We start from the raw sequence: 12,533 nt of genomic DNA, 5'->3' as shown, positions 1-12,533 counted from the left end.
GTTACCCCTGTCCCACATGTGGCCGTTTACAGAGTCAACACAGAACGGACCAATGCCTGAAGAGACTTCGCTCATGCAGTCACATTGGAAATCCACATTTCCTTGAATACGTTGCACTAATGCGAGGACAAAGACATTTCAGATCAAACGCACACACGTTGCCCTTTCGCCATGATGAATACATTTTATTTACAATTAGGCAGTATATAATCACTACTGCAGCTTGTCTCATCCCCTTACCGCTCTTTCAGTCAAATGAAATCACCACACTATAATTTAATGCCCATTACTCCTGTTAAAGCTACAGACCCACCGCTACATCTGTTTCAATAATTTTGTCATTTTTTCCCCTCTGAAGATGGCGGCGCTTCAAAGCTGGAGTGACCACACGTGAGTTAAAGTTTCCGACTTGCTTGCGCTCTTGCTCAGGGGCTCGCTCGCACGCTAGCCCGCAAAGCGCTGCTCTGCTAACTGGATTCAGATGGCATTGTTTGTCCAAGGCCGTCACTGCCATCAGAATGGAAGTGTGGCGAGGCTAATGATAGTGAGGGGTAGGGGAGCAGCTCCCTGCTCTGAGGTCACTGCCACCCGACTGGTGGTCAAGCAGGGTGTGTGGTCCCGTATCCCTGGCTACACCTGTGCCCTTGGACACTGAAACTGGAGACACCATTGGTTTGATTGTGGCTGAGCAACATTCTCTATGACATCCTCTTTGGTTCAGAAGAGAAATAGGCTAAGTATCACGTAATAGTAATGTCTGAAAGAGGCTACAAGCTGGTAGAAGATGGTAATAGTGAAATAATGACCGCATTGGAAACAATTTCCGCAAAGATTGTGTATAATTGGCCAACATTCTATGACGGTAAACAATATAAATTGTAACATCATAAAATCTTCTCCACTCGCTCATAAAAGACAGAGTCTGTCCAATATTACCCAATGCCACTGCAAGCATTGTTGACCAAGTCTGACTCATTGTGAACTGTTGGTGCCTGACGCAGCTGAGTGGTTGTGTTAGCGGGTGCCTGCGGGGCCTTGAACTCATTGTCTTGACAGTCCCAGTGACGTGGTTGACCGTAAAGGTTCAACTAAGCGCCACTATTGTCGTCTGGCGAGCAGCGAGCAGAAAAGGTGCAGGCAGCCGGCGCACCAGGAAATAAAAAGAGACAGGAAGTTGGTGTCACGGTCACAGTCACCCATCTCAGTCAGACACATCCCCACGCCCCCCAATCCAGACCTCAGTACCACCGTGTATAGAATACTGGAGGAAATAGACCACACCACCCAGTGTGTTTATAATCTGTGGCCGCCATACAGTCTGCTGCCTGTGTGGTAATAATGTGTACAGTACAGTACAAATGGCTAAATACGCACGGTCAAGGTCATCATTTCTGAATAGCCTTGTTTTGAAGTTTAGCACGGACCCGTCTATTAAATCAGAGCTACAACAAATAAGAAACTGCAATGACAGAGAAAATTGGAAGCGGAGACACTTTTATTTGGAGCGATAAATGTTCCGTGTTTTTTTAGAAAATATTTCGTACACACTAAATATTGGCTTAGTAAACGAGTCTAGTTAAACCTAAGTTGTCTTCCAAGAATTGCTTGTACATAGGGCAAACAAACTGGTGTTTGCACATTTGTACGCGTCAATCTGAACATCGTGTGCTCAACCTAGGACATTCTGTTGCCGACATTGGGTGTGACCTTCTCATGGCTTTAATAAGCAAACCAATTTAATCTTTATGTAATACAATGACTATCACCTAGGGTAAGGGACAAAAAAAAAAAAAATAAATCTAGCGTACATTCACTTCCTTCCCCTTGTACCCATAATGCACATTAATTTGTTTGTTCAATTTCCTGACACTTCTTTGCATTATCAAACTTTAAATCTTTTTTTTTTTAAACTACAGAGATTTATTTTGGAATGTATGTGATGCTTATCAAATTTATGTGAGGGATTTATATTGCAAAATGTCATTCAAGGCCACGGGAAATAACTTGAGGCTGCAATTCCAACTGTGGCCACTACACAAAATAAATATCGCAGTAACGTTTGAAGTGGGGCTCTGAAGTGAAACCCCCACACAACCCTCAGCGTCCGGCCGGAACCGTTTCCCCTACTGGCAGGATGTTTGCATGACTAAATCTCTAAACTTTCCTCCTCTAAGTTTTCTTAAAGCTTCCACCGTGCTCAGGAGAAATCCGGTGTCTTGTAAAGATGGAATTCCATAAAATGTCTCAACGCTGCGACAACAGTGCCAACATCCACACCACATAAAACGGAGCGACAAATCCATCCGACCATATTGCATGTGTGTGTACGATAACAGCATGAACAGGATCGACACGCTCTGGTTAGATGAGGTTCATGTAGTTTGAATAAGGTAAAGTCAATGCAAACAGTACGGCTTCCCTGGAACATGGTCAGTAAAGTCATTCAAAGATAACAGGAACTTGGCAGTGATCTATGCAAAAAGAAAGACTGCTCATACATTTCACAGGAGACCCATAAAATGTTGGTGCCAGCTCAAACACCACCACAGAATGGCTGCTACTTTGCAAGTGCGTCAATGTGGCAAAAAGACATTTACATTTTGCATATCAGAACTACTGCAACAACGGCCGGTTGTGCAGTCAGGTATGGAGCAGAAATAATAAATTCAGGCTTAACAGGCCTATTTTGTTGGCAAATGACTTGGCAGCACCCGATATGTGTGTCAGGAGAATCAAACAACGGATCTAACGTGTTGGCAAGTTGCAGTATTTCAATAAACGGGGAGGTCTTAAATCTAAATGTTGTTCACTGTGGGTTGTGAGGCATTACAGTGGCACTGTGTTGCCTGACTCCTGGTGGGGTCTTAACGTTCTCATATCGATGGGTACAGCATGACCTGTACAGCTATCAGCTTGACATTTTGGAGATGCGAGTAACGTACAGTATTATGTACAAATACAACATCCCTGCTTCTCAGACATCATTGTCAAATTCGACAAGGTAAAATATTTAGTTTGAGAATGATTTGGAATGTATCCTACCTTGTTGGAGGCCATGTCGCTTACAGAGCGGTAGGTCTGGATGGTCTCCAGCTGGTCCAGACACCAGTCCAGCTCCTCAATGGTCTCCATTGCCAGCTTCTGGTAGGACTCATCTGCCAACAGACACATGGACACATATTCAGGACCCAAAGAATCCATGTCCACAGCAGAGCTTCCCGACACCATGCATGCAGGTCCAAGGGTTCCAGAGTGGTTTGTTCGCAGTGAGGATTGCCCTGCAGGACATCCAGGAGATGCAGAGGAAGAGGGGGAGGTGTGCACACAGAGTTCCTTCATCTCGTCACATTTCCCCAACTAAGAAAGTACAGGCAACTCTATCTTATTAAGAATGGAATACTTCCAGACAAACTCAGGCTGGAGTTACTGTTGGTAGCCCTTTCTCTCCGTTGTCAGTACTCCCTTTCCTTTCCTCTCATGCATAGTGCAAACCCCCTCCTACACCGTCTCATTCCCCCACCCTCGCTCTCCCTCTCATTCTGTAGTACAGACTAGGTAGTCTGCTGCCGCCTGTTTATGTCTGTGTTCCCCTCTATTCAAAAACATATGTAGACGGGCACACACACAATATGTGCCCATACATATGAAACATGGGAAAGCTTTGCATTTCTATTCATTCACCCTCCACACACGATGTTTGAACCAAAGAGTAGAACATGAGACACTGCAGGTGACGACAAGAGGAAATTACTTATAGAAATCTCAGAAGTGGAGGGAGATGAGGAGAGGAAGAACATCCTGACCTCACTTATTTCTTTGGCAAACTTTTCATTGTCACAAAACAAGTTCAACTCTCCACCGTTCACATTCTTTGACGGTCTCCAGACATCACTTCCTCCTTGAGACACACAGACCACTTCAAGGATGTACTTTGCAGAACCTTTGCAACTCACTCTACCACAATGCTGCACAAACTGGCTCTCTCCTCTCTGAACCTCTCTGAGGGAGAAGAGAGAGAGGGGGAGAGAGAAAAAAAAAAAGCTATATCAAACACCAAACTCTGTGTTTGCACAAGCAACACGAGAGGCAAACTTTGACTCCCCGAATTGGGGGGAGTCCAGACCAGGGTCTCACTGGGTGCCAAAGAAACCAAAGCACTTCCTCTTTGGCCCTGAACTCACACAAAACATGGAGCGGAATTACTCAATGGTGGAGTGACTGCTGAAGACAATCATAGCTGTCATTTGACAAAATACTGTAGTTCCGTTGCTAGGAGTTATGGTAGGCAAATAAAGTCCACAAGAAATACACGTGGACATCCAAGGGAGACTTAAGTTGATTCAACTATTTTTTGCCCAGAGGGCTCTAACATTTAGCGCACCTGGATCTCCCCACCATGCTTTTTTTTCTATGGAAAACACAGATCTCTACTTCATAGGCCTTCACACATGGAAGAAATTTAGCCCATATGCTTAGCACAACAGGACAGCCAGCGTGCTGCTCCCCAATTTACGTCAGCATAGTGGATCAAAGCACTTCAAAGCCCCAGTGATGCCGTACAGACTCTGAACCACCGGTGTCTGACAAAAAGCTTCAGTGAAATCATTGTCAGTATCTGAGCAGAAGAGATATACTCAGCATGATTACATCAAATCACAGAAAGATGAGACGTCTGTGGGTTTAGCTGCATTTTTGGACATCATAGAAGTCAGGAGTACCTGCCTCAGTCCATGAAGCTAGTCAGATTCTGTTATTTTGAGTTCCTGGTTTGAAGAACTCAAAGAACCCCTGACTTTTGCAGGCTAAACCTCGTGGCTCAAACTATTCACAGGAACCACCGGCATCCTATTCATGCAAATGTCAGTGACACAGAGCAGCAAGCACAATATCAAAGCAGTGCATGCACAAGGTGGTGGGCTGTTGAGACTGGGTATGTACCAATGCGGCTGCTTTGAACCATCGGGGCAGGAGACTGTGCCAAGAAGGTGTGACCACATCCTGCCCCTGTTCCCTCCAATGAGGATATATAGAGACATTGGACGTTTTCACTGGGCCAGCAGCAAACATCAAAGGCTTGGCTCATCCACACCAGCAGCATGAGTGGGATTCAGTTCATTTTAAAGAGGGTGGATGATTCATATGCAGAGGCTAGACTCTCTAAGTGTAAGACATAGACTGGGGCACATGGATTTAGTGGTCTTGGTCTCTGTAGATCAAATGTCTCAAACTGTTTGAGACGGCCAGGTTTAAAGATCTTTTCCAAAACCCAAGCTTTCAAAGATTCTCTCCAACATGGATAAAATAAGATTCCCAAATCAGAATTTTGTGTCAATGATTAAAAGTGAGTTTTTTGAATATGATCATGTAAATCAATCCAATGCAAAATAACACATCATAACTATACATCCTACACTGATTTCTATTGAAAGGTGTTTCTAATATTTTGTCCTTAATTGGGTTGGACAGATTAGATAGACCTTTCAATGCAAAACTTTTATACTGTGATAGTCATGAAAAAGGGCATACAGTATGTAAGCACATATGTAGTGTTTTTGGCAGCATCAAAATATGTGGTCATGGGGAACTAATGTGACAGAATAGTGGTTTGACCTGCGGATAACAAGCAAATAGGGCTGTTTGTGTCCCATTGTTTACAAGATGAGGTTCTAGAGCTCAAAATTTGAAGACGCATTCGAGTAAGAATAAAGAGCTTTTCTAAGTGGTTCAGGTTAAGCCGTGGTGCAGACATGGCCCCAGTCCAACCAAAGCTTACACCAGCCAAGTTTGATAATTAGTTTCCGTTTAAGGGTGTGGCCAGTCAGTCAGTAAACACTGACAATGGATAGAGATGAGTCAACCATCCACCTTCAGAGATAGATAAAGAGATGTAAGCACCCACAAAGAGAGAGAGAGAGAGAGTAGCTGTGGCCACTGAATCATTAACTTCATCTGATTAAAACAAAATACAGCCTAAAAATGAGTTAAGAGACATTTAACAATGTCACCAGTCAAAGGTGGTGTGACGCACTCTGGAAAAGTACGTTGCATTCTGTCTTGGAGCAGCTTTCTCAGACAGACGACTAGCCTGTTTTTTCAGCTTTATTTTTTCAGTTTCTCCGCCGAGTCCTAATGCTTTGGCCATATGCTGGCGGCCGACTGAGAGGACAACAGAGCTCAGTGTGCAGACAGACCCTGCCTCCCCTCTCTCTCTCTTTTCCCTCCATCGCTCTCCTCTGCAGGGCCACAAACCTGCCTCTGTGAGAGCCATCAACTGCACTAACGACCGGGGGTTGGGCTCAGGTACCCCCCCACCTCCACAGAGACGCCCTCCGTTCAGATCTACCTCACACTGCGTCTTTCTGTGCTCTCACTCTACCGCCCAAAGCTGCTTCATTCACCGTCCCGCTGAAGTTTGCAGAAAGGTACAGCCTTACATGGGACACGCTGATGAGCTTTACCACAGCTTTCAAAATTTGTGTAATTAGCAGGTTTTTTACCATTTGAGTGACTGAAAGATAATGACTCATATTGCCCGTGTCATGCTTATGTGTAGTAATACGTCTTCACACAAAATAATCAAATAAATCGTCAATGAAAGAGGCTGGCGTCATCAACACCGGTAGGAGCGTAAACAGACTCTGTATCAGCACGTACGCAAACACGTTCCATTCCTTGACCTCGTCACGTGATGAAGGGGAAAGCTTGCAGTTTGACACTCAGCCGTGCACATACTCAAGGTTGTTTGTGTTTGCGCTGCACACTGAGTTGAGGCAGGCAGAGAAGCTGAGCACAATGAATCACCTTTGTGTCACCCCTACCCACAATGCTGATGTACGTCAATTCCCTTAGAAAAAAAAAAGAGACTGACAGGAAACATAAGAGAAAATGAAAGAGGGAAATAAGAAAAACAAGGAGAGCAACATCGTAAGAGAAATGGAAAGAAACCAAGAAAAGCACGATTGTGTCATGTCTGATCTTGCCGAGACACTGACAATCTCTACAGGTGGACAGTCAACTTGTTTCTTGTTACATATCCAATTGGAAAATGTACCAAAACACCCTGGAAGTGATGAGTGCCTTCACACAATTTACTATTTAAACAGGCTAAACAAAAGCAAACATCACCTACATTTTGCAAACTGCTTGCGGCACAAGAAAGTGGTTCAACACAGAACAAATGTTTACCATCACTGTCTTTGGTTCAAAACATGACATAACTCACATGTTTACATAGATGTGTCATGTCTATATGCGTTAAGAAAAAGGGTTGCAATTAATACAGCACCTTCAACCAGGATTAAGGGATTTATCTCATCTACATTTCATAGTAGAAGTCAGAATATTGAGTAAAATAAACCTGTAAGTTCTGCTCTTAAATTGGTTAACCCACAAATAGCGACATCATTTAAGTGCATTTAACATTTCATTTTTTTACTGATTCTGCGCTTGAATAGATTTTATTTATTTAAATAATTTGTGTACTTATTTCATTTTCCTTTTATGGGCTTGATCCAACCTATTATCACATCAAATATCCCTTTTTATCCCTAAAATGCAGTTAACTCTACAATATAGAGTGTTTATTTAACGGCTCAGTAAAATGAAAAAAAATCTCGCCTGCACTGGCTGCAATTAGACGTAATGATATAATGACTTTACAGCAACAGTATGGGGAACTTCTGGTGTCCACCCAGAAACCACACCATCGCTATTTGTGTCAAGTTTCCCACTATCCGTCGGTCTCTCTCCCTCTCACAAACAACCCTCACTGCTGATTGTCTGCTCATAGTTTATAATTGCGTCTTGACCTTTCCACCTATCAAAACAAAAGATTTCAAAAGCTACACAAACGTAAAACCCATCAAGGCCAGTTTGACAGCTTCTTCACAATGCACCATGGAGCTGTGTTGGCACGGGCCCGCTTGAAGGATGGGCCGCAGGGAGGTTTATGACTCTGCTGACGTCAATGACATAATTCAAATACTTAACCAGGCTGCACACTTCCAGCCCTCTGGATCCTCTCCCCTGTGTGGCAGCCTGGAAATCCTGACATGGAGTCCTGCTGCACACGGAGGAGCAGGGTAACCACAGTAGTACCGGAGCGCCAGAGACTGAATCTGTGTGTGTGGTCGTCTGTCTCTCCCTCCCATTTTAAACTAATTAATACAGATAATCGATTAAAATGACAATCGACTATAAACCAATACTAATGAAAAAAAACAAACCTGACCCGCTGTTGTATTGTATTACACACAAAGCAGGAAAACAATCCCTATTTACTTTGATGTAATCATGTATTAAAATGATGATTTCTTAAAATTATTTGTTAGGATTGGGAATTTGTAGGTTTAATTTCTCCTTTATGTCTCCCTTACTCAATACATAATCCAACACAGCCTTAGTGCAAACCAAGAAATATTGAAGGGTTGCTGCACACACTGCTGCACGAATACAAAAGTCCCTTTATTATTCTGCACAATAATATAGTTTAAGCCCTCTACCTCTTTATTATCCTGCCAGAATAACCCGTTTCAGATTTTTCCGTTTCATTATTGCACTTTCGGGACTTGTTTACATGAGACAAATGATGAGTAATATGAGGCCCACACCCTCGGCAGTTTACACACCAAGTCACACGTCTGCCGATTCACGTCACAGAATATGTGTGTCGCAATGTCTCTGTGCGTTTAACTTAATTTACTTTGTAGAGCCATCACCAGCTGGAAATGCAACAAACAAGCTTGCAGAGCTGCAAACATGCATCACACAAAGATAGAGAAACGTGGATTTAGACTTCAACCAGACCTCAATGATGAAGACAGACGAATATGAGGAAATCTGAGGCATCGGAAACTTAGATCACAAGATAACAAAACTATTGCGTACCATCAGTTTGCAATTTGTTTCCCGGATTGGTTTCCAGGTAATCGCAGTGCCCTGAAGCTGCAAAAACTGTTTGGAAAAAATGATTCAAAGTTAGTCATTCCAGGAACAGACATAAAACTAATTGACATCAATGAAATTATGATTTCCAATGAAATTCTCTAAACAATTAATTTCAAAAAGGCCAACCAAAGCAGCATTTACTCAGAATATAATGAATGGGCTTGCTCATATGAGCAAGTCCATTCAGCACCCATGTGCAACCAACACCCGGCTACTCCTTCCAGATTAATCAGTGATCCTTGACAGCCAGAGACGTCACAATCAAGCCTTTTCCCCAGAAGAACTAAAGAGAGAAGACTTTACTCTGAATCAGTGCGGGAAGAGAACACCTTTTTGTTGCCTGCCTGGCTCAGAGGACGTGGTGCAATGGGACAAAAAGCTGTGAGGCGTGAACTGTAAACTTGCATGCAGAAACCCACAATCCCCACCACTTAAGACAGTAAGACGTCTAACAGCATAAACAGCCCACAGTGACGCAGTTGGAGCCCATCTGATTTTGGTGCAAACCCCCGTTTTTCTTTCACCCACGACTCTGCTCACGGAGGATCTAATTAAAAAGTCGTGTGACATTTCTGACCAACCTTTGCTGTGTTTTTCTCCTTCCCACCTCACTCCCTACATGCTTCTCACAAACCTCAGCTTCAATTTAAACCTCTCTCCCGTCTCCAACCTTACCCCTCCTCTTTGCAACAATTAATTATGCCGCTTTACACTACCAGGTACACATGAAGTGTTAATTTGAATTTGTCTGCATATGAATATGACAATCAGTGCAAAATTTTAGAAAACAAAGAAAAATGTGGGGTTTTTTGGACCTTTAAAAGGGGCTTCATAAAGTAATAGCTTGAAGGATCAATTCAGTCTCATTTCTATCTGTTGACCCATTTTGTCTGTCTCAGAAACTAAAACCCTTGCGTAAGCATGCAGGTTGTTGCTGGTCTAGACTGTGTAAACACGGGTGCCGGATATAAGCCACTAGTAACACACGTAAAGATGCCATGAATGAATGAAAGAAAGACTGAATAGATAAATAAAATGATAAGGGCAAAAAAAAAAAAAGAATCAGTACTCGGGCCTCAAATCCTTCACTGTAAATGTAGCTTTATGCATCTTGAGTTCATGAAGATGCAGGGGATTTTTCCACTATGATGCCGATGACCAACAATGGGAATACTGCCTCACTGAAAAGACAGATGCAAAACAGGAAAAATCTGTTCTCCTTTTCCGCTAAAAGAAATTCTATTGCGTTGACGAACACGACAAAAAGCGGCTTGGGGGGATATGAGGGCATCTCTGCTTGCGAGATTGTTTATTGTTTTAACATTCTCAATGGCTGAACAATCGCCATTATTTTGCAGCAGGTGTATTGTATGTTCCTTAAATGGTCAGAAGTGGAAGCCTCATAGACCTCACACAGACACATGAAACAGAAATGCACATCTGCTCTTTCCGTCTAGCTTTTCCATGCGTCACGCTGAAAGACAAATAAAATAATGCGAGAGTTCTACATCAGCGTGGCGATAGAAGTTCAAGGTTTCTGAGAAGTGTGGAGGAGGAACAGCATTACAAGACTCAAGAGTTGTCTATTTGGTATTTTTTCCTGCTGGGGGAGGAACCCAGCAGCCCATCTGTGTTCATAGCAAGTAGAAAGCACCCGTGTGCAGGCCATACTGACGTCAATCGTGCTTGAAGAACCAGTGCAGCAGGAACTAATCCCCCACCCTGCCCTTTTCTTACCACCATCCTTTACTTCAGGCTGATCTGAATCGGGACCATCAACGATCTGAACTCTTTCTCTTGCAATGTTTCTCACACCTTCTTTCATCACTACGTCAATGCATGGTTTTTTTTTATGTGTTGTTGAACAGTCTTGGTTTCCTGAAGTGATGACAGCAAGATCAGAGGTATCTGAACGTTTTAGACGTTTGAAGATAACGTGCGCAGCAAGTGTAAACGTGTTCAAGCAACAACACAGAGATTTATCAGAAATTGCAGTTCTACGTTTTGCATGTAGACAAAATAAAGTGAAATGCTCATTCTTAAGGCGATTGCGTCGGCGCAACTCAAAGGTTCAATATCAAATCACATTTATTTTGCATGATTTCATTTAGATATTTTGTGGCGTATGTGTTTATAATCTTTAATCTTTGCTAAAAGGAAATCTACCAGCAGCCATAGATGACTCTCCCTTCTTAAAAAGTACAGAAATTAATCATAAGGCCAAATGTTGCAGCTTTTCAGATTCTTCTAGTGTCATATTTGCGATGTGTTGTCAGTAGATCCATCTTTTCATGTAATTGCAGGGCCTTTAGCAGTACTCACCTGGCAGACAAACCCTGGTGATAGAAGGCGGATTGGCAGCCGGAGACCTCCTAGAAGCAGCGACAAAAGGAATCTGATGAATTGAGGTGCATCTCAGAATCAGAATGGCTTTATTCCCCAATTAAGTTTACACGTAAGAGGAATTTGCTCTGGTCCCAGGTGCGTACATATAACATAAAAAAGACGTCTCTCACGGCTGTATTCACTTTTTCGTGCCCTCGGCCATCACTGTTATCACAACACTAAGATCAAACAGATGCCCCATAAGCTCAGTGAACTCAAGGGGCTGTGAACTCAAAGAGCAGGTCTCCAGCATGCCATGTTGTCATGTAAAATGTAGTATTGGCCCATTTGACCCTTCGCTTTAAGGTCATAACTGCATGTGCTCCACTGGGAGTCTTGCAACTGTAGCCACTAAACCAATTCAGTGACCAACGAGAGCATTCAGTTAACTTATACAATAAAAACAAATAAACAAATAAAGTAAAGTGAAAAATACAGCTTGCCCTTTTCTAGTATCAGATTTCCCTGCAACCTTTCAAACCAGCCTCTCAGGATGTCTAAATGAATTTAAGTCTAATGGACTGTGATGACTGAAAAGTTGCCGCTGCATTGGCGCCCCCAAGTGACGCAGGCTGGAAACTTCAACAGACAACAAAAATCAGTGACACTTGTAATTTCCCTGATTTTTCTCAACCAACAAAAACAAGCAAAAGGATGAGATTACTTACTTATTGGGTGTACATTGTACATTTGTCAATGTGGTAAAGTTGTTCCTGACAGTTCGAAGGCTCGCCAGCACCTAAAAGAATGAGAAGAAAGAAAGGAGAAGGAGGGGATGTAGTCAATCTGGATGGGAAGAATATTTGTAGGACAAACTGCAAATTGAAAAGACTTGGAGAGCGTATGTACAACTTCATTTCCAATACATGATACAGGAAATGCAGAGTGTAACCTCATCATCTACCAAAGAGAAACAATGTCCAACATATGACTCTGTAATCGTTTGACTGGATCAATGACTGGTGACCTCTGATAAACCTGTTTAAATGTCAAGCCCTGGGCCATGCTGACTGATCAATGATGATGAATTTTTATAGGAAGTAACCCGAACACTACCTTAGACATGTTGCATTAACCTGGGACCCCGTTATCCCCTTCAACCTCCAGATAATGAGGTCACATGTTAAGCCAAAGTGTAAAAGGGGGCCTAGGATATCCTGGCCCAGCATTCCTGTAGAGGTTGACATGCATGCAAAGAACAC

General features: G+C 42.9%; 1 protein-coding gene across 3 annotated transcripts in view; it reads right to left on the bottom strand.

Annotated features, from left to right (window-relative positions):
* The window catches only part of LOC143010044 (3',5'-cyclic-AMP phosphodiesterase 4B-like), a 37,072-nt gene that overhangs the window by 8,813 nt on the left and 15,726 nt on the right, over nt 1–12,533 (bottom strand). For 2 of the 3 annotated variants that reach the window (XM_076162175.1, XM_076162178.1), the window contains 4 exons: nt 12,000–12,070; nt 11,269–11,318; nt 8,887–8,952; nt 3,043–3,155 (listed from right to left, as the gene is read on the bottom strand). In XM_076162175.1, coding sequence (XP_076018290.1) covers nt 3,043–3,155; nt 8,887–8,952; nt 11,269–11,318; nt 12,000–12,070 — 300 coding nt within the window. The remainder of the gene's footprint in view (nt 1–3,042; nt 3,156–8,886; nt 8,953–11,268; nt 11,319–11,999; nt 12,071–12,533) is intronic. The other variant, XM_076162176.1, reaches the window with a different exon arrangement.

The sequence above is a fragment of the Genypterus blacodes genome, unplaced genomic scaffold (genome assembly GCF_046128005.1).
Source record: "Genypterus blacodes isolate CSIRO-AG114 ecotype Tasmania unplaced genomic scaffold, CSIRO-AGI_Gbla_v1 ptg000120l_1, whole genome shotgun sequence".
Taxonomy (NCBI): Eukaryota; Metazoa; Chordata; class Actinopteri; order Ophidiiformes; family Ophidiidae; genus Genypterus; species Genypterus blacodes.
The sequence above is the reverse complement of the archived record's forward strand: the minus strand, read 5'-3'. Positions and strand labels throughout refer to the sequence as shown.